At 38.9% G+C, this 25,836-nt stretch overlaps 1 protein-coding gene across 1 annotated transcript in view; it reads left to right on the top strand.

Annotated features, from left to right (window-relative positions):
• The window catches only part of astn1 (astrotactin 1), a 448,006-nt gene that overhangs the window by 135,749 nt on the left and 286,421 nt on the right, over nt 1-25,836 (top strand). The window contains 3 exon segments of the mRNA XM_020613364.1: nt 18,459-18,566; nt 20,244-20,393; nt 23,877-24,044. Coding sequence (XP_020469020.1) covers nt 18,459-18,566; nt 20,244-20,393; nt 23,877-24,044 — 426 coding nt within the window.

Genomic DNA, 25,836 nt, shown 5'->3' with positions numbered 1-25,836 from the left:
GCCTAGCGCCATTGTGTGGCAGCCTGTCGTCATCGGTGTGTGAATGGTGTATCATCTCCTGTAAAGTGCTTTGGCAAGTGTAATTTTTCCACCCAGTGGAAAAAATGCGCTATATAAATACAGTCTATTTACATCTTTTTGTTTACTGTTGTTTTTTTACTAACATAAACTTGTATTATTTTCCATCTTCTTTATGAGCTTGATTTTTTCATACTTCCCACTGTCATCATCTCAAACTTTGATCTTTCCTTGTGTTCATCTCTGACTGCCCAAGCTGTACTAGTGAGTTGTACTGTATGGCAGGAGGAGAGAGGTTATAGCTGATGAAATGGAGAGGCATTATTCCATTATGACAAACAAGGAAAAAAGAAAGTACCAACATTTTCAAAATGTCATTTTGGAAATTTTCATTTGACCTCAGACAATAAATCACTTTCCTCCACACTTGGCTGCATAGATGCATTTTTCTCAGCTCAATAAAAAAAACTATTCTGTGGCTTTTTTTTCTAGTGGATGAAAGCATAGACTAGTGCACAGCAATTCTGAGGCCTCCTCCAAACTGTCAGAAAAGATTTCAAATGTAAAGCTGTCACGCCAGGGACCAAGATGGCGGCACATGTACAACACGAGGCTCAGCGTCTCCCCAGATTTTGCAATTTTGCAGTGATTCTCCTGCTCATTTTGTGTCTGTTCATGCACTTTACCTCATATCCTACACCCGGCAAGAACTTTTGGATATCAGTCTACACACTCCAACAGTTTTATCTCCAATCTTCGACTCACCCCTGAAATCTCCAGAACACCAGAGCCTACACACCCAACCCGGCCAGGCAGAGCACTTGCAGGCAATGTCACGAACATAAACAAAGGCATGGAAAGCGCAGAGGAGTTAGAGATAAGCCAAACGTTAGCACCACATCGACTCTCTTTACCCAGCATTTTCATTGTCAATGTGCGGTCATTGGTGAACAAGATGGACAAAATACGGCTTTGCATCATCAACAGTAAGAGACTTATGGACTGCAATATTATAATTTTCACTAAAACCTGGCTAAACAGCAGCATACCCAACACTGCTATCCAACTAGCTGGGCTCTATACACTCCAGGCAGATAGAACGGCATATGACTGGTAAGACCAGAGGTGGAGGATTGTGCATTTATGTTAACAAAGCTTGGTGTACGAACTCTGTCATCACTGAGAAACACTGCTCAGCTAACCTGGAATTTGTTATGGTTAAGTGTAGACCATTTTATCTGCCTAGGGAATAAACTTTGACTATAATAATCCGAACCTATATCGCCCCGGATGCTAATGCCAAGCTTGCTACGAGCGAACTTCACTCAGCCATTAGCAAACAACATACTGCACACCCAGAGGCTGCATTTATTGTTGTGGGTGATTTTAATCACTCCAACTTAAAGTCAGTGCTCCCTAAATTCCACCACCATGTTTCCTGCCACACCAGAGGAAATAAAAGTCTGGTCCCAGATTGACACAAACATGGCTGCTGCATACAAGGTGACCCCCCTCCCCCACTTGGGACAGTCAGGTCACCTTTCTTTATTTCCCTTTCCCAAGTACTTGCCACTCATCTGCCGTGTGAAGACATCAATGAGAAGCATCAAAGTGTGGCCAGAGGGGGCAGACTCTGTACTACAAGACAGGTTTCACCACACTGACTGCAGTATGTTTGCCTCCTGGGGTTCCTGTGACTCTTACATGGACATTGACACCTACACTTATTCTATGCTGGACTACATTAACACTACCATTGACAGTGTCACAACCCAGAAACAGATCACCACATACCAAAATCGGAAGCCATGGATGAACAAGAAGGTGTAGTTCCTGCTGTAGGCATGCAACTCTGCTTTCAGATCTGGTGATTAACAGGCCTACAGCTTATCCAGGGCCACTTCTGTTACCTGTAATACTGAAGTGTTAATTTGCACATACAGTACTCTACTCACAGAATACTGCTCTGTTATTAATTTGCACACTATTCATATGCAGATATTGTATATTTATCTTTGCACTATTTACATCCATTGAACTGTTACTTATTATCTTTTTATTCTGCATTATTTCATTCCGTTTCATCCCTTTGCACTAGTGTTTTATAAGCTTACTGTACATTATCCATCACTTGTAATTTAAATCCATAAAGTCTGTTGTATATCATACATTAACCTAGATATCTTACTGTAAATATCAATTGTACATATCTATCAGTAAATTAGTTGTGACTGTACATACTCACACTCAGCACTGCTGTTTTGGCACTTCTGGTTAGATGCTAAACTGTATTTCATTGCCTTGTATTTGTACATGTGTAATGACAATAAAGTTGAATCTAATCTAAGGATAATAAGGATAATCACCTTTATTTGGCCAAGTATGTTACACACAAGGAATTTGTTTCTGGTACAGAACCAAGGTCGCCATCTGCAACACCAACTCAAGCGATGGCTCTAACCATTGGGGGCAACTTGGGGGTTCATTGTCTTGCCCAAGGACGCTTCGGCTTGTGGACTGCAGACACCGAGATTCGAACCTACAACCCTCCGATTGGTAGAGAACTGCCCCGCGTCCCCCCCCCCCCCCCCCCCTTCTTCTTTTTTAAGGATAACTGTACATATCTATCAGTAATTAGTACTGACTGTACATACTGTAGATATTGTAGATGCTAATCTAATTTAACCCTCTGAGTTTGTTCTACAGTACCAATTAGTCATTTTAATTACATTTCATTCATGATTGACAGAAACCCAACATGACTCTTGGGACTGTTTGGTTTCTTGGTTTAAAAGAATAAGCATATTTCGTTTTCTTTGTTTCTGTCTCTGTTTTTCTGACCTTGACAGTTTCAGTGGAAACACACAGCCTCCATGGTGTTCCCGAACCTCAATGAGAGCATGAATCAGAGAAACAAAGTGGAGGAAAACATTTAACCAAACTCTTTTATCAGTAATAGAGGGTGAAATGAAAGAGTGAATGCCTCAAATACCAGACAGAAAGTGAAACTAGATACCACTGGCAGCACCACGTGGTGATGTTGGAATATTTAAACTTTTGGAGCCCAGTAATCCTGTAACATGATTTCAGAGAAATGAAAATAACACGGTGATGTTTACCTTTTTCAGTCTTTGAGGCTATAAGCTAACGTGATAAAAAAGTCAAAAGGTCTAAGGCCTATATTAGCACATAAAACAGCTTACTCATTCATTTTAATGAGATAACTTTGCTACAGCAGGAGACCTGACACAAAGGGTTCTGGAAAAAAATGTAGCCTAGACTAGCAATGTCATCCAGCAAAGTGCTGCATTGTTTAATGAAATATGTGCAGCTGCGCATTCCTAGTACAACATTTCGGAACATGGCTGGCATATATCTACTGTCTCCAAAACTAAATGTCATTCTGTCAAATTCTCTTTCATAGTATAATAGACTATCTTCCCCCAAAAAACACTTGAGATATGTCCACATACCTCTTGACCCCTTGTGTCCATCCATATAATGATTAGACTCTGACTGTGTCAAAACTAGTGTGGAGATTTTATAGTGCTGCAAAACCTCCTGGTCAGGGTGGATGGTTGGGCATAAAAGCCTGTCTTTTAACAAGGACTGTAGCTTTAGTTTCCTAAATCTAATCAAACCCCATTCACAGAGGCATCAGATCAAAAAACAGTCACGAGTCATTGTAACAGTCATATGTACTGAGAAAGGGACTCGCTGCCATGTCAACAGAGGTGCCAGATCAGTAAATGATCAAATGAGTCATTTTTGAACCCATTTTGTTCTTTAGATTAGAGGACCTGTTGTATTATACAGTAAATAACTGTACAGTGTTACGCTTCTTTTAAAATTGCAAAAAATTTTGCATGCAGGGGAAAAGTAATTCAGGGTGAAGCTTTTGTGTTGATTTCCACTTTGATGAACTTGGACATGCTAATGGAAAACTGTCAATGGCAATATTGGTTTCTGAAGAAACAGAAAATTGGGCAATCCAAAATAAAAGAAGAAACCAAGCAAGCAAGAAAAAACTACTGTTGCTAGTAAGCTGGTTTGTGCAGAGAATTATTGTGACTGACTAATGTTAGGATTCATGTTTTGGCTAGCAAGTTAGCGGTTACCTTGCCAGCTTCACTAGCTTACCAAATAGCCCTTCTCTGCCATTAAGCTTCTAGCATCATTTACTAGTGATGTGCAATACCACTTATTTCCTTTCCAATCTGATACCAAGTAAAACTCAGGCTGATACCAATACCTATACTGAAAAACTAAGTGAGGGGAAAGAGGTGGGTCCTGACAACATGGATTGATGGAGAAGATGAGATATAGGGCATATTTATGAAGAGATGCCTTTTTTATTATCAACAAATGGTGCCACCCTGGTCGCATTACTGTGAAGGGAGTCAATCAAGTTGTAAAGTAGATTTAAGTAGCAAAAGGAAGTTGAAGGGGGTTGCCCTGATAACACCTTAGACACTACACACAAGCTACTGCGCCTGTTTATCTTCACAGTATTTGGCAGGCAGTTTATGGCTAGCTTCCTTTAAGTCTGGAATGCCATTTGGTTGAACATATAACAACACACAGAGTACTAAAACAATACTCAGTTCACACAAGCAGTTTCTCACAGGTCTCTGTTCTGAAAGTTTAAAATCCATTGAATAGCATACAGTGAGTAATATAATATAATATATATTGATTAAACACAGCTTAAAACATATTTAATAATGTAATTCTCCTGACAGTGGCTCATGCATTTACAGAGCCATAGTTTGCATACAGACATGGAAAGCAATGTCTGATGTTCATTAGTTAATTTTCGATAAATTTGTATTTATTATTACTTTTGTTAGTTTCACGTTACTTCAGTGACCATTGTGAGCTTCTTTTTCTTTAATGGAAGGGTACCAACAATTTTGTCCATATCTGTATGACTGTCAGACAGAAGGAGAAGTAGTTCCTATCAACTGGGTATTATTTAGATTGTCCTGGTGATAGCATAGCCTCTGTTGATGATAAAATACACATATATAGTATTCTATCCCAAATTACAAAATCTAGATATTGATCTTTTAATATGAGAATCAATCCAAGAACAGGAAACATTGGGAATGGAAGTATCAGTATTTCAGGATTGATCTGCAAGTCACTATCATTTACTGTATTTTGTGAATATGCACAAATGGATTTTTTGTGCCACTATCTGGTACAGGGCTTTAAGGTAGAGGCAGTGCTCTGTCGCAGCCAAGGGTGTAGGTTTAAACAGAAAAGTGAAATGGACAAAATGATCCACTGTTTACGGTCTGGGTTCTACTGATGTTCAGTCAGTTGGTTCAGACAAGTTTGGTTACAAGAGAATTATTGTAAAGGATGCTCCAGACTTGGGAACATGCTCTATGAAATGTTACTACAGAAAACACTATATGAGCATGATTCATTTTACCTTGTTCATGGGCAATGTTTGATAAATACAGTAAGTGTATAAAAAAATTGTGTCACTGGCTGGGACTGCAGATGTGTAATATCATTTTGCTCCACAAAATCTCTGATATGGACACTGAGAATACTATTATGGGTTGTTAGAAATTCATAGAAATTCAACAATATTTCATTTAAAACCAAGTGATACCACAGCAGAACTACAAAGTACATACACGTAGGCCCAATAAACAGCACTCCTACCACATAATGATCCAGTCTTAAAACATGTTTGTTTTCAACTAGTGATCCAGAGATTGTGCATCTTTGTTGCCTTCTTCAAGTAGTCTTCTTGTATCTCTTTATCTATGTCTCTTTCTCTTACCACATCTGGGAGAGTGGGTTGAATGGCGCCCTTGAGCCAATCAGCCGACTGACACTTTACCTCTATGCTCAGAAAAAAGAAAGAAAAGGTCTCCTCTTAATTAATTTTTTAACATCTTGTTTGACTTCAAGAGTATGAAAACAGAAAGAAACTGAAGGAAAAAAATCCTAGAGCATTCATTCTAATTGAGGTGTCAGCTTGATATGTCACGATATAATGATTTGTTTCCTAAAACACTGAGCCATCAGACCTACACACACACTGTGTTTTCATGCCTTGTGGGGACTTTACATTGACTTACATTTATTTCCTGTAGACTTATCCTAACCTTAACCATAACCACTGCTCCTAACATCTAACATTAAACCATGTTGATACCCTAAAATTCAGTGATTGGCCGAGTCCCCTCAATGTAAGTGTATTAACAAACAGCCCCCCCTTAAAATTTCATTGCCTACTGGTTAGAACCTTCAAAGCTAGCTGCATGGAAATGAGGATGTCTGAGCAGGCAATTAGATCTGCTTCATGCACTTTTTAGTCATTGTATTTGGTGTTTTTGGTCAACTATTTTTCATCAGTGTTTTTAAATATGCATAGACAGAGCCATTGTTGTCCTCAGTGAACAACCTCTGTGCATGTGTAAGGTGGAGGCAGGTAAGGTAGCAACTCTTTTCCTTTTTGCTGGAGATACCCAAATGCCTCACTTCACTCCATATGTCAGGACATTTGAAACTCCAGTTACCTCTAACACAACTAAAAGTACAAAAGTTGCCAAATGGGTGAAAGCAATGTCAGATAGAGTGAGCAGTGCATATCTAGGCTTGCATGGCCTCTATCAGAATGTCATGATTGTTATTGCTAAAGAGGTGTATCATTTATTCCAAATTAATTGTGGTCCATACAGCACAATGAAGTTAATTATGTCTACATTAGTGGTTGAGGTTAATGTTACATTAGACATACTGTACTCCTGCATACACAACAAAAATTACCTTCATTCCTTGTCATGCACAGTGATGATATTATTATGATAAAGGGAAGCTATAAATTCACTGAAAGAATGTATGTTATTTGGGGAAGTCTTGTCAAGACTTGTCCCCTATCAACTTAATTCCTGTCCAGAGTGATGACAACTCTCAGTAGATTACCATGAGGCTGAAGAAAATATTTTCAGCAAAGTTTGACTTGAGAGGGAAATGCACAGGTAGAACTACTGTAATAATAATAATGATGACCCCTTTAGCTATACCAGTGAGGCATATATATATATATTTATTAGGTATACCTGTACAATTGAATGCAATTCAGTGCAACACCTCTGCCTTAAAGGTAGGGTTGGCGATTTTGTTTCAGAAGCATTTTTTGTTGCATATCCTGAAATTCTCTTTTCATCCTGATGGCAATGAATACATCAAATGTACTGACAACATAAAGGAAAAATACTGCCATTGGTGGCAGCAGCAGGGCTGGAAAAAGCCTGACCAGTAATTTTACTCGATCTAAGCAAAACTATTGAATGGTCTACCTGCCTCAATGCATGAGCCAAGAGTCTCCCACAAGGCACTGCAGTTGCAGGCAGATACTGTATGTTACTGCTCTGTTTTGATAGCTAAAGCTAGCAAGCTATGACAGAGCAGGTACCCACAGCAGCTTTTGTTCACAGATGGAGACCATTGTCACAGGCCAGGCCATCCTCTTTAAGACATAGTATAGCCTTAGAGGTAATGTTGCTCTTGTTGCCAGAAGTTACTACCTCCATGCAGTGTGCACAGTGTGACAGCAAAAAGACCACCGCATGGGACAGACTCCTTCTACATGCAGCCACGGGTGTGGAAAATACCAGCAGTGGTCAGCTCTAAGTGTATAGGAATATAGGAATGGAATGTAGTTAACTGGGCATCAAGGCCACATGTAATGTTCATGTTACCAAGACAGAATAAAGCATGTGTTTTGAACAGTTATCTGGCCTCCCTCTTCACTTTTCCTTGCTGCAAAAGCCCATACTTCTAAGTCTAGTTATCGGCTACGTGTCAGGGCAACACAGTATGTGAGAAAATTACAACAAAAAAGAAGTTGGATGCTGCAAGAAGTAAAACCTACGATAATGCTGGTGTGACTTTTGAATGATGGTGACCACTGAGAGAACAACTGGGGCTGTCCCAGCTTTTTCTGATTTGGGGTTGTATTGTTTATAAACTTCCATTGTGGCCTTGATTGCTCTTATGTTAGACTAGAAAAGATCTATGGCTTTAAGGCTGTTAAAAGCGTGGGTATTGTATCAATTTTATGTGTTATAATACACTTATACATTGTAATTACAGCTACTATTTGCAGGTCATGCCAGCGCCTTGCAGGCACAGCACCACCATTGGTGTGTATGTGCCTTTGTATTACTTACATTTAGGGGACCGAAGCCTGTTAACACACTCACATTGTGGGGACTCGGCCTTACTGTCCCCATATGGAAGTGACTGAATTTTAAGGTGGCAAGATGGTTAAAGGTTAGGGTTAGGTTAAGGTAAGGGTCAGAGTAAGGTGTTTAGCAAGTAGTGGTTATGGTTAAAGTTAGGATAAGTCTATAGGAAATGAATGCAAGCCAATGTAAAGTTCCCACAAGGAATGAAAACACAGCGTGTGTGTGAGTTGGCGCCGCACTTGGGTGCCTTAGTACTGTACCGGAGACAAATTATTTGTGTGTATAACATACTTGGCCAATAAGTGATTATCATTAGATTAAAAAAAATAATTAGCCTTGACCTGACTTGCTCTGGCCTTTGAATCATTTTTAAGTTTATATTGCTGCATTAATTCAAGTTGCTGGTTGTATCTCTCTCACAAATCTATCACCCTCCCACATTTATGGAGTTGTGGAGCACTGGGCAAAATAACTTTTTTTGTGGATCATAAGAGGTTCTTTTATATAATAGGTCTGCTGTGCATGCTGAGTTGCAGGTGAACATCCTGCAGTGAATATTTAGAGGGGCCTGTCTTGTTTTCATGCCAGCATTCACCTCAGCACCTTTTGACTCCCATTTAATAGCAAAAGCTGACAAATACCTGCTGTGTGAGATTTAGCCTTAATTCCTCAGGAGACACTTTTATACCCCTCTGTAAGCCAGGCAGGAACATGCCATTACATTTCAAGTGCCATCCTGGTGAGAAATGTTGAAGGAAATCGTTGACATCCCTGCTTCTGTGATGAAACTTAAGTACAAGTAAGCATCAGCCTGAACCTGTGAGCCCTGGTTGTGAGCATTTAAATGTACACTTATCACAAACTGGAAATGTTTCAGAGTTCGATATTGCAAGTTTTTCTTGTTGATCTGTTAATGTCACCTTTTACACTTTTTTTTAATTTCATTTTGCCTAAATCTTTTGCTATAAATGATATTTCACCTGCAAATGTTTGTGATAGATCAGTTTGCACTCTCCTCCAAAACTGAAAGGTACATTTTCTGTCTCTGAAAATACTTTTCTCCTTCTTCATTGCAGACAGACATGCTGTTGCACTTTGAACCACTTTAAGCCATTTCATTGTAGAACTATTTTATTGTAGCAAACACTTATTTTTTGTTCTCTTCGCTCAGAAATTTGTGCAGCTTCAAAACTGTCCTTGACAGCTTTGCTTTATACAGGTGTTTATAGAGCCACTTATAGCAAAGGCTTCATTTCCTATACTGTAGTTGTGAACTTATAAATCCTAACAAAATGTCTTCCACAAAACAGTTGCGTTAGTTAGATTGATCGTTGACGTCATGGGATTCTACTCAGTTTAGTCGAAGAGAGTATTTAAAAAAAGAGCAAGGAAGAAAAGTTTAAACCCTGGCTTTTTTGCTTACCTCCACTCAACTGAACAATCATGGCAAAGGGTAGATATTGGATTGTTAGTTTCAAAGCTGAAATGGTCACACATAGACCCCTCTTACCAGACACTGGAAAGGTGCTGGGGAGGGAGTGTCCAAAGCTATTTGACCCTCTGACATGCAGTTCTGATGAAACATACTGGTTGCTTAAGAGTCTACAACTATCTTAGCAGCACTGTGAAGATGTGCATCGTACTTATGTATATTTGTGTAAAATGCTGACAATTCTAAATAGCAACAAATGCAGGGTACAGCTCAGGTTGATGGCTATGTCATCACTTTGCAGATTTATTTAGTCATAAACTGAAATATTCAACAAAATAAAAATTGGACCTGAAATCGGACCAGAAATCAGGAGATCACCAGTGTCGCTAGGATTTATGGTTTTGGCATCATGAATGTTTGTGCCAAACTAATGCCATTCCATCCAATAACTGTCAAAGCATTTTACTATAAAACAAAATGTCAACCTCATCGTGGCACTACGAAGCTAAAGGCAGGGGATCACCTAAGAAGGTAGCATTAATTCTCTACAAGATGTCATGGCATCTTATCCAATAGTCGTTAAGATATATCATTCTGGACTCTGGAGTTAAAGTAGTGGACTGAGTGACCAGGCTAACACTGTCATCATGCTGTTAAAAAAATGACAAGCACTTGCTTGTTCCAACTTCTTATGTAACATATCTGTTTTTGTGCTTGCTTGATTAAACACTTTAATGAATAATAGAAAAAAAGAAAGGAAAACAAATACAGTATAAAATCAGTTATATACATTAATTTCAGCTTGCTTGGACTGAAAGAATGTAGGCCACAGTAACACAATCTGCTACTAAAGTAGTAAACCAAAAACCAGATACTGTATTTCCTGAATCCCCAGTATACTAGAAGCCTCACCAGGTTACAGTTTCTGCTCTCTCCCTGGACCCACTCAGTCTGAGAGAAACACTTACGTGATCTGTGTCTCAAATTAGACCTTGTCTTCCTTTCGTCACTGAAGACATTCAAATAAATTTTCCCATTCTAAAGTCTTATTCATACTGCATGGTGCCAAGAACTACTTCTGTCAGTGATGCAGACACAGCTTCTCCTTGTGACCCTCAGTACCCCACAATGCATTAAGGTTTGGAAATATGGGACAAAATCCTATTTAACTGTTGTTTTCAGATTAGGTGATTAGTCAACTTGTATTGTAAACTCAGGAAACTTGGAGCTTCCTGGACCTAGCTCTTTAAACCTGGAACCTTTTGGCCTTCCTGCTTCATGAGGACACAACATTATTATTCACTCTCTGTAAACACATTGTCTAGTTTGCAGAAGAGCAGCAAGTTTATCACATCGGCTTTATGTCCTCTGAAGGCTACTGTATGGCATGACAACAAATGTACAATGCTTAGTGTTTCCATTTCTGGCTCAGAAAGTCTAACTGTCATGGTTTCCTGTGTTTGTGTTGTTTTTTTCCCCATCTCTCCCTACCGCTCTGCCACGTCACTCTAATCAGCTCTGATCACCTCCACCTGCAGCTTGTTAGTGCTTGGTAGTGATGTGTCGTTCACGAACGATTTGTTCATTTTGAATGAATCTTTCCCATGACTCGAGAACATCGGGTCATCTCGGGAGTGATTCGTTCATTTTGCTGAATGAGATTCAAAGAACCGAATCAGTAAAATGATCCGAACTTCCTATCACTAGTGCTTGGTTCAGCGCCCTACATATACGCCCTTCTTTCCGTTTGTCCCTCGCTCGTTCATTGACTATCTCATGCCTGTGTTTCTTGCTATATTCACCTGATTGCTGATGATCACATGCCTGTGTCTACTACCCAACGTTATTCTGGCTCCTCTGTTTACTGATCTTATGTTTGTCTTGGCTCCTCTGTTTACTGATCTTATGTTTCTCTTGAGCTGCGGACCTTAACTTCTTCCCATGAGCTTCCTGCTAAGTAAGCTACTCACCTGCTACTTACCAGTTCAGCCTGCTCTCCTGTGTGTGGAAGACTTACACATCACGCTATCCTGCTGATTAAGTTACTCACCAGCAACTTACCTGTTCATCCTGTGATCGTGTTTAAGGGAAATCTGCACATCGAGCTATCCTGAGAGTCAAGCTACTCACCGGTTACTCACCTGTTCCTCGTACTCCCCAGCGTGAATACAATCTACACACCAACCTCCTCTGCTGAGACTCATCCGAGACTCATCACCACGCCACTTGCTTCCCCTGTCCTCCAGGGTGGAGACATTCTTCATGCTGCCAGCTTGCCTTCATCTCCAGTTCCCTGCGCCCTGCCTGCTTCATCCCCAGTACCCCATGGCCTGTCTGCCTGTCCCATCCAGAACCTGCTCGGCCTCTGTTCTCCTTTTACCTCCACCTGGTATCCCATTCCTTATTCATTTAATAAAGTCTCTTTAGTTCCACTCCTGTGCCTGTGTCTGCCTATTGGGTCCACCTGTACCTGCCATACAATGACACTATCATACTCTCTGGGCGCATTCCTGTATATAAATACATGGATTCAGGTCTTCTAGCAAAGCATCTCTGAAAGGTCTCTTTTCTTTCTTTGCAACAGGGTATTGTTAGAATGATTTTTTTTTAAGCAGACAATGAAATATATACTGTACAATCTCTCTGTACTTTGCCAGCCTGCTTATGGTAAGCCCCTTGAATATGAACCTATAATCTGTACTTCCCTGCGCACTGCTACATGCTACAGTGGCAAGAGGAAATTGAAACTCTGTTTATTGATAGCAGAACATCCAAACTTGCACTAACAGTGCTTACTTCATCCTTCAACACAATGTGCTGCAGACATGAAGGCCTCTGTACAATAAAAAATGAGACTTTAAAATCCAATACTAAACTTTGTGCAATGTGTTTGAAAACCTTTCTGATGATATTCTACTAATAGGTCCTTGTATATGCTAGCTTTTTTATCCAGTCCAGCATTTCTCTACAACAGCAATGTCAGTTGGTCCCCACTTGAACTATTCAGTTGATTACCATGACATTTTTGTACAGGTATTCATGGTCCTCAGAGAAGAAAGCTTAATGACTTTGGTGATTGCCTGACTTTTCATATATGCCACCATGAGCAGGGAATTTCTCAACAGTTTTTGGAAGGATGGACAGGGAGTTTACAGGATAAATTCTAGTTTGATAATCAGTTGACTTTACCTTTAGCTACAGTATATAATTGTGTTACAATGTTAATTTGTATATTATTTTTGCACCTCTGAAACTAATGGCATTTGATCAACCTCAGCTGCACCCAGTGTTTAGTGCTAATTGACATTAGCATAGTAAAATGTTAAGATGAACAGGGGAAACATTTTGAGCATCTTACCATGCTGTCTTAGCCTTTAGCTCCAAGCAGTGCAAACACATGGTCTGGTTTTACTTCTTTACATGTTCATATTACCAAAACATTTGCCTCACACTGTATCCTTTTGTAACTTATATATATACTTACAAATATTAATATATGTAACAGTAAAACATCATTCTGACCTGAGTGATCAACACCTAAAAATCAGCCATGACAGAAACTTAATGAAAATCATTTAATAGAAAATAAATTTTTCAAATGGAACATACATTGAATCCTTTTAGTTCTTGATTGATGAATATTTAATTGAAGTCAAGTTATTATTTGTTCTAATTGTTGTAATTATTTGAGTTTTTTCTGGGAAGAAGTAGTTCCTCCTCCCCAGTTTAGGACACAGAACCTTTATTTGTCTTCATTTCAAGAGCATGTAGAATTCCAGAGAACCTTGCCAGTAAACATTTCTGAGAGAAAGTGTGCAGTGAGTATTGCTTCATTATTAAATCAATAGTGTGAAATGCTGCTGCAACAATGGTGTCATCAAAAAAAAAAAAAAACAGTCCCACTTGCAAAGTAAAGCAACACAAACATCTGTCCTGTCAGATAGTCACAGCTGCCAATAATATTTACACTATGCATTCATATTTTTAGTGCATATTGTTCTAAAACCAACAATATAAAAAGCTGATGAAGCTACTGGCATGAAAAAAGTCCTTCTCTGTTTGTCACATTGACATTGCTGCCAACTGTGTGTTCATTTTCTCATTGTTTCTGAGGGTTCTTCTCCAATTTAATCAAGCATTGTGTCTTGGTTGGGGATTTTTAAAGCTCTCTCACTGAGCAATGCTAGCATGAATTTTATTTCAATATATCCTGCCGAGGCAGCAAATCTTTGCTGCTTTGATGGATTTTCCCCCTCACTTTATGAGTTGCGCAAACGCTTGTAAGACAAGCTTCAAAACATGCTCTCTAAATATAGCTAATGCCTCAGCTAAAGCACATTTTGAAATGCATTTTGGACATGTACTGTAAGAGCAGTTTGTTTATCCTTTTGCTTTGTACCCTGCCTTCGTCCTTAAGATTATAATGCAGCTTTAAATGACAGATCAATGAGGCTCCATTTACTTTCTCATCAAAATGCAAAGTGGAGAATCATTGAAAAGTATGAATAGGATTATTTCATAACAGAGCTCCCAATTTACATTTATCCTGCACTCTTCCTTGTTAAATACACACACATATATTTGCACTTCTATCTTTGTAAGAACACATATTGCATTTCCTAGCCCACTACCCTAATACTTAACCATCTGAACTAAATACCTAACACCTAACCGTTACCCTAAGCCTAGACTAAACTTAATTGTAACCTGAACTCTAAAATCAAGTCTTAACCCTGAAAAGGCTGTTTCAGAAAATGAGGACCGTGCAAAATACCCCCACTTACCAAAAATGTGTTCACTTTGTAGCAAAAATACTTAAAAAAAAAAAGACATGTTGGTGTTTTTCTAGAAAAACACCATATCCATATACATCTTGTGTGTGTTTAGCAGTTTACTAGTCTTAATGTTTTCCATCTCACCTACTGAATATATATCATGTATCATTTTCCATCTGTATTTTGTTTTAATGGACAAAGTTTGTCACTTACTCAGTTTGATCACTAAATTTTACCAAGCAACAAAATGTTAGCTCAGATACTGCCACCTATTTATAAAACTAAACTCTGTCCAGCTGTTAAAGACTTTTTTGCAAATGTTGTCGCTATCGTTGGACAAATGTTGATTTACATTATTTTTAAATTAAGATGTAATCATCCTGCAGGAAATTCTTGAGTGATGATCATTTTTTTCTGTGAGCTATGAAGCAAAAAAAAAACAACAAAACAACAAATATTAGACTTAAATGTTAAGACTTTAAAGTGTCCTCAGTTTTATGTAATTTTACATGTAATACTATGGAGTTTTAGACTGTTAATCAGACAAAATAAAAAAATAAAATACACTAAAAAAAATGGACTATACAGCATCCCAATTTACTGCTGCACATACCAAACTTTGTAAACTATCACCACTTCAGAAAAATAAGCATTTTTAATATATCTCTTTTTGGTAAAAGGCTGTTGGCAAGAGCTGTTAAATGCCATTCATTAATTTACCTTTGTCTCAAGCTATTAATTTACTCCTAATTGTTTAGATAGTTCTATATCAAGTCATGAAGGACAAGTGCTTCCATTGGAATAGTACAGCACCAACAGCTTTAAAGGACACAGTAAATAATTACTGAGCTATGACAGCACAATTTCATTGCTATATAATCTGAGTGTGCTATTCTAATCAACTCAGGTACTGTAGTACGTATGATTGTTTTAGCCAACTTAAGTGTCAACACTTCCACAGTTGAACCAGAAATAGGGAGTGTCATTATAAAATGGATGACTTTTAGTAAGCAAAATTATTTTTTCAAAAATTTGTTTTCCTATTTCTGGAAGTGCCTTTTATTATGCAAAGCTATGTTTGAAATAGGTGGTTGCATTTGACTGAATACGTTATATAGAAAAGTCATGAAATACAAAATTACATCTCCATTTTATGAATTACACAAATCATGGCAGAAAGTACCACAAGGAGATAAATTTGCATATATTTGCAAAAATGGGTGTTTCAAAGTGCTTGGTAACGTAGTTGATACTGGGAGTCTCAGGTACTAACAAGACAAGTTCATTCATTTAATTTATGCATTAATGCAATGCAAGGACATGTTGGCAGTAAAGGTCTATATGTTGTTCGATGGGTAGAGCAGTCATCTCCCAACTGGAGGTTCGAATCTCGGTGCCTGCAGTCCATGTGTCAAAGTGTTTTGGGGCAAGACACTGAACCCCCAAGTTACCCCCGATGGTTAGAGCCATCGGTTGAGTTGGCGCCGCAGATGGCTGCCTTGGTTCTGTACCGGAAACATATTCCTTGTATGTAACATACAAATAAAGGTGATCATCCTTATCCTATATAAAATTGGATCGTACATGCCACTGACATCACTGTGCAATTTGGATCTTGCTCTTGCCCTTCACAGTTAACTTCACTGATTTAGATGATTCAACTGCAATGAATCAGCTGTATTAAAAATTGCTGTATTAACTGCTGGTGTGACTGAGCCACATTCGATCTCAACTTTGCTTATAATAATGAGAACATAATTTGCTCTATTAAAACTCCAGGTAAAGGTGCATACACTATGTGTGTCCAACTGTGTTTCACAGCTTTTGGTGACCACCAGTGTTGCCTCATATTGACTGTAGCCAGGCGCAACATGGAAGAGAGGTGCCGTACATTATTAATGGGAGGAATCTGGACAGGCTCCTCTCACCCCTTTAAGCACCGTGGAAACCTGGGGCCTGTATCACAAAGCAGGATTAGTAGCTTATCCAGCTAGCTTTGGGTTTAACTCAGGTTTTTTGGTATCACAAAGCTGGCTCATTTTAATCAGGGTGGATCACCACGGTAACTTATGCTGCCAGGCTAACCTGCTCCGGAGAAGGTTAAGTTCACAGGATCAGATCAAAACCAGTTAACAGCCTGACCGCTGACAAATCAGATCACTGGAAAAACTGAGTAATCATATTTTACAGGCTTCCATCACTGCAGTTCAGAATAACATGGTTATAAATTAATTTCCTGCAGGTATCACTGTTCCATCTCATTATTTTAAGTACTTCACTAATGGTTTTGGTAATCTTGCTTCTAATTAAAAACATTTTCACATGAACATGCTCATAACTAGACAGAAAATGCCAAACGAACAGACTCAGTTTGATGCAGCTTATCCAGGACACTCAGTGTTAGGTTTAGTAAAGTCAAATAACCCCAGGAGAGCCAGACCAGTTGCGCTCACTTCATGATACAGGCCCCTGACTGTGTCTGATGTCACTGATGTTGACATGGAAATATGTTAGATAGAGAAATATAAGAATGATGAAAGATTCTTTTTCTCTATTTTCTTAATCTACCAATTATGTACTCCATTAACAAGTATTGGACATAAATAGTCACTCAGTAGTTTGCTATAATATGACTTACCATTTTTTGTGCATGTATGCGTCCTATAAGGACAGATAGTGCGTCCTGACATGCACCATCACTGTTTGACCATATCCATGTACATAGCCACATACCAAGAACTAGTTTATTTATCTTATTTTAAAAATATCTTTCTGAATTATCACACACATTATGAAATATCTTAATCCTGATAATTTCATTAAACAATTATTCACAGTGAATTCCGGCACATCAGTTGTGGATTTAAGGGTTATGTTTAAGCTGGTGTGGCTGTTAAAATATACAGCATTTCAGTAACTGATCTCGTGCTTCCCAGCCTGCTTACTCATCAGGAAGATTGCAGTGCATCAAAGTTTGTGGTAAAAGATGGTTTAAGTAGGTTTTATTGCAAATGCAATTTTGAGTCAAAATGAGCACCAAACTTGCAGTGTGCTGCCTAATCAGCATAAAGACGGTAATGGCAGGAAAATACCAAACACACTAAAAAACAGATTTGTGTCCAAGGAAAACTGTGTAAAGACTGGATCTGAAGCTGTCCAGACTTTGCTCTTGCAGGAAAAAAAAAAATCCTAGTGTGATAAAAACTGGAATTTTATGTATCTGTTCAAATTAGGACCATCCATTCATTTGACTGCTATAAAGAGCAGTTTTATTAAGGCTTCATAAATGGTACAGTCTGTTTACAGTACATAATGAATGACATGTCATTTATTTATGAGGAAGGTTTTAAATTTGCTCAAACTCGCACATCATGCTTATTATTATTTTTACATTATTATATCAGTTCGCTTCCATTGTGAAGACTGGCAACATCTATAGTGAAAGGTTCACTCTGCAAGGCAAACCTTGCAGAGTTTGAGCAAACAGCTGAAGGTGAGGTACAAATCATTCATATTGCATTCCCCCAAGGACTTCTTATACTGTAGTAAAAACCTATTCAGGTTAAAAAAAATGACAGATCAGACTCAAGAAGCTTTGTGCATTGTGTCGACTTCTGCACCCACATCTTGTTGGGGACTTTTGTCTGGCCTCATTTTCTCCAAGATCATGAAAGGTCTTATTTAAGTGTACTTAAAGACATGCATTAATGCACTGTTGTTGGGTCCATAGATGAAACAGCTAAACCAGATGTTTTCAGCAATGTTAAATCAGTATTTTCTGTTAATGCAAGATACCATTCACGTTCTGCTTGGCTTCCATCTCTATTAGCCTACATTTCAATGATTGATGAAGAAAGCTTTGATCTGTGTCCACACTGAATCCAGCAGTGGATTCATTTCCATTCCGACTGCCCTCTAGTGCCATCTCTGTGATGCCAGTTTGGGGCTAAAATCCACTGGTCTAGAGCTCTTTTTTTTTTTCTACATTAGTGGTGTGTTTTTGTGTGAATCCAACAGCGGGCTCAACTTTCTTGAACCCAGACGGGGACTCTGGGACGGAGGCAGACAGTGAGCCTCAGCTGGCCTTTTACACCGACCCAAACCGCAGTCGCCGCCGGAGTCGAGGTATGAGAAATGGTAACGCCAACAGCGCGTGGGGCTCAGGGGGTAAGGAGGACTCATACACCTACAGACAGTTTATCCCGCCGTCTGATGGTATTGCCATCGCCACGACGCATGACAAGTAACATTTACAGTCCATATAGCAGATAGATGGCTCCAGTGTTGTGTGTGCTCATAGTTTTGACACCTAAAGGAAACACAGAATTTGCGTATATGCAGTGTATATACAGTACATAGGTGTGTGAAGAGTGTTTGTGAGCATGTGAAACTGATCTCAGTGCATCAGCATATAATCTTGTTGACTGAAATCACACAAGATGATGAGATCAGAGGTTTTCAGTGGACAATATTTCAATATTGATTGCATCTTAAGGCAAAAAGATTACCATATTTTGAAATAATATTACACACCAATATTATTTCTTAGGCGGATCTGGCACAAATGCTGCCAAAGTGAGTTGGTGCAGCACACTTTATCTACGTATCAGCATGCCATGTCCTTGAAGCTTTTGATGTACAGTAATGAGGTGTGGAAGAGAGACAGAGTCAAATACATAAATAAATAAATAAATAAAGATACAATGCCCTCACAATAATAGCTGCTGTCAGAAGGTGTTGCAGGGCGTTACAACGCCTCCAAGCCAATTATTCCCCCGTCATGTGCACAGGTGTCACAAACACAGCGAAGCCTCCAGAAGTGCAGCCAACACCCTTAATTAGAGCAAGGTTTAAGAATAGAATGAAGTGAAGCAACACTGCCCTGAGCGTGTTGTTTAGATCCAGAGGAAAGGATGATTCATGAGGGATGACAAAAGCATTTCTTCAAGTGGAATAATGACAGAAGAATGAAGATGCTAAAATTCTAAAAATGTTCCTGTATTATTATTAATAATAATATCTGGCGAGAGATATTTTTAGCATTGTAAAAATCTGAAAATATAAATTATTTATAAAACAATTAAATTGTGCCCTACATCCAGTTTCACAGTACGTTAACTTGATTAAATAAACTAGCTTTATACATAACACAATAGGTCAGCTTTCTACTGTGGCTTTTGTCTAAAGGATTGCCTTGGGCAGCTTTTGAATGAGAAAACTCTGCCAGAGTAATTTAAAAGTGACAATGTAATCTAGAGCTATTCTGCTTGTGAAAAAATAACCACTTCAAACAAGTGTGGGCGGCTATAGTCAAGGTCACTTTGTGATGTTGTGTGTGTGTGTGTGTGTGTGTGTGTATGAGGTTATTTTCAACACTGTTTGTGTTACACTCTGGAGTAAAAGAAATAAGGGAAGCATTTTCACTCAAGCAGAGATGGAAGGGAGGTTACAAAACAACCTCTGAACCATTTTATTTAGGCCCTTTTCCCCACATCTCAGTGTGGATGTTAATATACTTCAAAGGTAAACCTTATTTTTGTGCCACCGAGCCATGCCTAGTCTAAACATCCCAAAGGCTTTGTGAGTTTTGATCCAAAGGTCCTTTTCATGGGCACTAAACCCATTTTTTGCCCTGTTTGTGAAATTATTCCCTGTGTAGGCAGCGTGGGTATGTGTTTGTGTGACTCTGTGCATGTATGTTTATGGTATGGATGGGTTGTGGGGCAATAAAGTGTTATCACTGCTTCACATATCTCCACCCTTTGTTGTCCCCCCCCTCCTCTGTGTTTTTGTTCCCAACAGCAGGTTCTCCACGGAGTCCCATCAGTAAGACCACCCTGACTCTGATCAGTGTCATCAGCTGTGTGATCGGCCTGGTTTATTCCTCTCACCTTTCCTGCAGCCTCTCAGTTCGGGTAATCCTACACGTGCCGGAGCACCTCATTGCTGATGGTAAGGCTTTACCCCAGCCTCAGGTTATGGATGCAGCCTTTCCCCCTCACATTTCTGTGGGTGCTCCAAGCCCCCAGGGTGCTGAACTGGCATGTTTCTGCAACTCCCTGAGGTTAGCTCACTATATCCCTCAAACTGTGTGCCTGTGCTTTTCAATTGAGCTGCTGATTTGGATTGCTCTCTCAAAGACAATGGTCCATTAAATGCCAGGATGACCCCCTTGGGGCGGCTGTAGCTCAGGAGGTAAAGCAGGTCATTCGATTCCCATCTTGTCCAGTCCACATGTTGAAATGTCCTTGAGCAAGACAGTGAACCCCCAGTTGCTCCCGGTGATGACACCGGTGTGTGAATGTGTGAGTGCTTGGGAGTGCAAATGGGTGAATGGCCAAGTAGTGTGAAAGCACTTTCAGTGTGCTGCAATGCATAGAAAAAATGCTATACAAGTATAAGACCATTTACCATTTACCACCGTCTGCCCAGTCTTCCCATGTGAGACCACAAAACAGATGTGCCCTCAAAGCATTGGAGCACATTGAGGCCAGGTTACAGAGACCACCTGCAGCAAGCTCTCCATCACTCTTGTCCTTGTACTTTCTGATATGTTGAACCACCTTATTAATGAATTTAAGTGTTCCACCTATAGGAAAAAAAAGTCTCAGAGAGGTCATTCACTAGCTGCGCTTGCTCATTGGCATTTTTCAGCTGTCATGGGAGTGAGCTAACCATCCAGATATATTATAGACTGTGACTGAGCTCACTCATCTATCATCTGGAGGTATGATTTGATTGGGAGAACTACTGCTTTCCAGTGGCATTCTCTGGCATGCCAGAGAAATATTAAAATTCCAGGGAGGAGTCTAGGGAAGGAACTTTGAAAGAGAGATGAAAGATGGTGAATTCGCCTGTTGAATTACAAAACTGCAATCGATTTAGAATGTTTCCATAAATGTCTCCACAATCTCATCAGACTTGATTTGATGTCATGGTGAATCAGATAAAAATCTGGATTCTACTACTGGGGAAAGAAGCTATCAATGCCAACAGCTGTGCTTGTGTCTGCCTTCAAATACTGTGAAGAAAAGCACAGAAATGTAAAGTCACACCTTTCTTCTCTCATCTGGAGATGTTTGTGTGCTTACACAGGAAAACAATTTCTGCTGCCATTCAATATATACTGTACAACAATGGACAGAACAACCTTCTACATATGACTAACTTGTTCAAAATAGAAATGTGGCCAAGTTTTATCATCTCACATTGTATTCTGTGAGAATAGGTTTTCTGTTACCAAATGTGTCTTGTCTGAGACATATTGTATCCAAGTACTTCTAAATCCTATCTTTAGGGGTGTCCCTGTGGCATAGTGGTCTATTGGCCTGTACCAATAGAAGCTGGGGATCTTTATTACACGTCATTCCTGGTCCAAGTCCAGGACTGTCACTGGATGTCCACTTTCTGCTGAAAACTGGACGTTTCATTCTCTGTCACTCACAAATATTTGAAGATGTTGAAAATACAAACTCACCAGAAAAGATTCAAATTTTGACCTGATGATAGCCCATGATCGAAAACTTGAGATTACCTTAGTTATCACAATACACCCTGAGGGGGACAGGCTATTTTGTCCAAAATTTCACCCAACAGTTGTTGAAATGTTCACTTAAAACCACACACGTCAACCTCTTGGTAGCATTACAGGGAAGGTCAGGGGGTCACCAGTCATTAGATTTCATCCTCTGGGAACCATGTCTGAACAAAATTCCATGCCAGTATATTCAACAGCTGAGGGATTATTTCAGTCTGCACTGACAGCTCCCTGATAGCAGTGACCGACCGTCTCACACTGCCAAACACTACTACCATGTTGCTACTGTGGCTAAAAACACGAGTGACAAAGACCAAGGAACGTATATCTTCTATTAAATGATTACACCAAAACAACTTAACAAAATGGGAGTCTTAGTTATGCACTGACATCACTTCCTCTGAGCAGCACTATAATTGAGGTTACTTTGCACCTGCCAAACATACGTAATTCACTTCCACCAGAAAATTCAAAAGCAGAAAAAGACAAGAAGATTGCCTGCTACCCTGTGAATTTATATTCTCAATATTCTTCAAACTTTATGAGCTGCTTAGTGACTGGAATGTCAAGCTGTCAGGAGATGGCCACTTAGGACCATGATACATAGTATGGGAGTGAACTCCCTACTACTGCTGTCAAGTGTGAAAAGAATAAAAATGCCAAAATACTAATATTACTAAGGTCTTGGTTGAAGACTCAATGGTTAGATGTTTTTTTTTCTTTCAGTTTTGATTTTTCTTCATTTATGAAACATTTTCTACTCATAAATATCTGGTGTGACATTGCTGAAGTTCTGCATAACAACCCTATTCAGACCTTGACTGAAGTGGCACACACTCAGCTATTAATCTTGGTGACTGCTACATTGATTCCAGCCTCCTGTGAGAGTCACACTTAAGGTGATGAATATCTGAAAAAAGCTGACTCGAATTTTATATTCTAAAGGGCTTGTTTTTTGTTGTTGTTTTTCTTTTGTTAGTTTTTGTCAGAAGTTAGTTTGTACACTCCTTTTTATTTATTAACATCTTCTATTTATTTTTTACATTTTTGTTAACATCCAAAAAGCATTTTGTTTTAATAACAGAATCCATTTCATGATGCATAAACAACAATGGCAATAATAATAATAATAATAATGAATGCTTGTGATTGCCAAAAACATCAAAATGATTAATGTTAATTGATGCAAAGCTTCCTATCAATTTTTTCACTACGCAATTAAACAAACAAGATGTGTCTGGTCATTTGCACAGTTACCTCTAGTTTTCAGATGGCATTAACTGAGCCTGCTTGGGTTAGGATAAGGATAATAATAATAACAATAAGGTTAATCACCTTTATTTGGCAAAGTATTTATTTTCTGTAGCTGTCAGAGTTTGCTGTCTTTGTTGGAGGTTAGTGCTGACTTACTTAAATAATTTTTTCAGGTATCACTGTAATGACTAAAAGGTGCTTGTCATGTTTAATTCAGTGTTTTTAGTGTCAGGTTCAAATTGAAGCCTAATAGGTCCTTAGCTATTTTATTATTTGAAAGTTTTCTGACAGGAAGAGTTGTTTTTGTCCCCTCTGAAGTACCTCAGTAAAGTTTTCTGTTTGATGTCTTTCATTTGGCTGAAGACATTTTAGATCTAAGGTCGAACACATTCTATCCTTTTTTCTTTTCAAATTTTTAATAAATGTTGAAAAACATCAAGGACCATTGTAAAATGTTTAATGTGTGCTTTTTCTGTAGCTACTGTTCTTTTCCATTAATTCTCATTATTTTCTGCTTATCTACAGTATGTATTTACTTTCCATGTCCCTTTGCTTCCTTTCCATTCCTCCCTCTCTTTAATCCTCTACCCATCCTTCATTTCTCCCCTATGTCTCTTCACCCCTCCCGCTTCTGTCCTCCATAGGGTCGAGGTTCATCTTGCTGCAGGGGAGCCAGTTAGATGCCTCAGACTGGCTGAACCCAGCCCAGATCTTGTTGTACTACCAGCAGAATGCCAGTGGATCCTGGGTCAGTGAGCTGTGTGGACGACGCCTGCTGGACCCCTGTGAGCATCAGTGTGACCCAGAGACAGGTTAGCTAAGAACACTACATAAACAATTAACTGGTGCAGGATTTGTTACCATAGAAACTAGAGGTATAGAGATGCATATATGCAGGTACAGTACACAGTGTATATTCACCTCTGGGCAGGGGGGATACATTTCTGTGCACATCTTGCCGAGGATGATAGCAGGCAATGATTTTACATTGTTTAGTGGAGTGCGAAGTGGTTGCTATGCACAGACTTTTGTCCCTTGACTTTAGCCTTTAAGGCGATGCCTGCTCCCAAAGCAGCTTGGTTAAACTGCACTAAGTCTGCAAAGAAGTGTTGCCTTAAGGGCAAACTAAGCAAATTCCCTTACGCTTGTTGTTCCATAACCCCCAAGATTCATAGCTCACATAATAACAAATGTGAAACAGACACACTAAGGCGCTTTTAACACAATGTCTCAGATGACATCAGGAGAAAATGAAACAAGTAAAATTATGTAACAATGTCTCTTTCAAGTATTCAAATCCTGAATGTAGCAATATTACAAGAGAGAGGAGCAAAAGTTGTGCAATGGAAATATCATGAAAATGCACAAGTATGGCAGAAACAAGGTAAAATTAAGCCACTCTTAATTCAAAAAAGTGGTCCTGTGAGTGTTGTACTGTTCTACTATATATTATATTATTGGATGATCATTACAGATGCATGAATGTGGAGGCACAGAGGTAGTTTGAAGTCCAGAGTATCCCCACCTTCGAAGACACCACCACACTACTGATAGAAACCTCATGAATTATTTGTTCATATGAACAAGCTCTTAGCCAGGGGGTTCCTGGATGATGAGCTTCATTTGGAAGGTCACAGGTGTGTGTTTTTGCAGTATCTTTGAAATGTCAGGCCAGTGACACAGAATGTCTGACAAAAAGAATGCACTATTTGTAATAAAAAGAATTAAAATTCTACACATGGTGGCTTTAGAGTAATTAAATCCCGGAGCTAGGTTTGTCTGGCACATATTTATTCTGACATATTTCCAAAAGCAAAACAAACATTTACATAGAACTTGGTTGCATCAAGCAATTAATATCAACAAAATGGCCAACCCACTGCCCCCCCTCAACTGACAAGCCCCAGTCATTTTAAGTCTTTGCAGTGCGAACCCTTAAAATTTTGACATGCATTTAAGATGCTACACATTTGAGTTGAATTCTGAAGGGACTATTCTCAAGAAAGGAAATTATTTTGGCACATGATTTTGAGATAAAATTAGAATTCTATGTTGGTTGACATTAAATTTTACAAATCATTGAAATTATAAAAGGAATAAAGAAAATGAGTCTCAAAACTGATGTGTGTTGTTTTGTAACTGCATCAGAACTTTAGGTCAGACATTTTTTCTTCCACAATTCATTATTTTAATCCTATATAATACAGATATCAGCTAATAAATAATACAGATGTTTAAGCAACCCACACACTTGATTTTACTGTTGATGATGCATTCAAACTGGAATAAATAACAATTCCTTGGGTGATCTCATATGATTATCATAAGCTGATGCTATTCAGTTGAGACCAGCCAAGGAAGTAAACAGTATGCAATTTATTTTAAAATATAATATAGTATCTTTACTTTTCTGTTAACTTGCACAGGCTGAACTTTGCTTTATAACCCTACCACTGGTAAACACACTGGAAGCATTGCTGAAAAAATGTAGAAGAAATCATCTAGACATAGTTTTAGGTAGAACATTTTCACCTCTCATCTAACAGGCTTCATCAGTTCTGTGTGACTGGTGGGGAGCAGGAGATATTTATCCCCCTGGGTGGG

Source organism: Monopterus albus, unplaced genomic scaffold (genome assembly GCF_001952655.1).
Source record: "Monopterus albus unplaced genomic scaffold, M_albus_1.0 scaffold133.1, whole genome shotgun sequence".
Taxonomy (NCBI): Eukaryota; Metazoa; Chordata; class Actinopteri; order Synbranchiformes; family Synbranchidae; genus Monopterus; species Monopterus albus.
The sequence above is the reverse complement of the archived record's forward strand: the minus strand, read 5'-3'. Positions and strand labels throughout refer to the sequence as shown.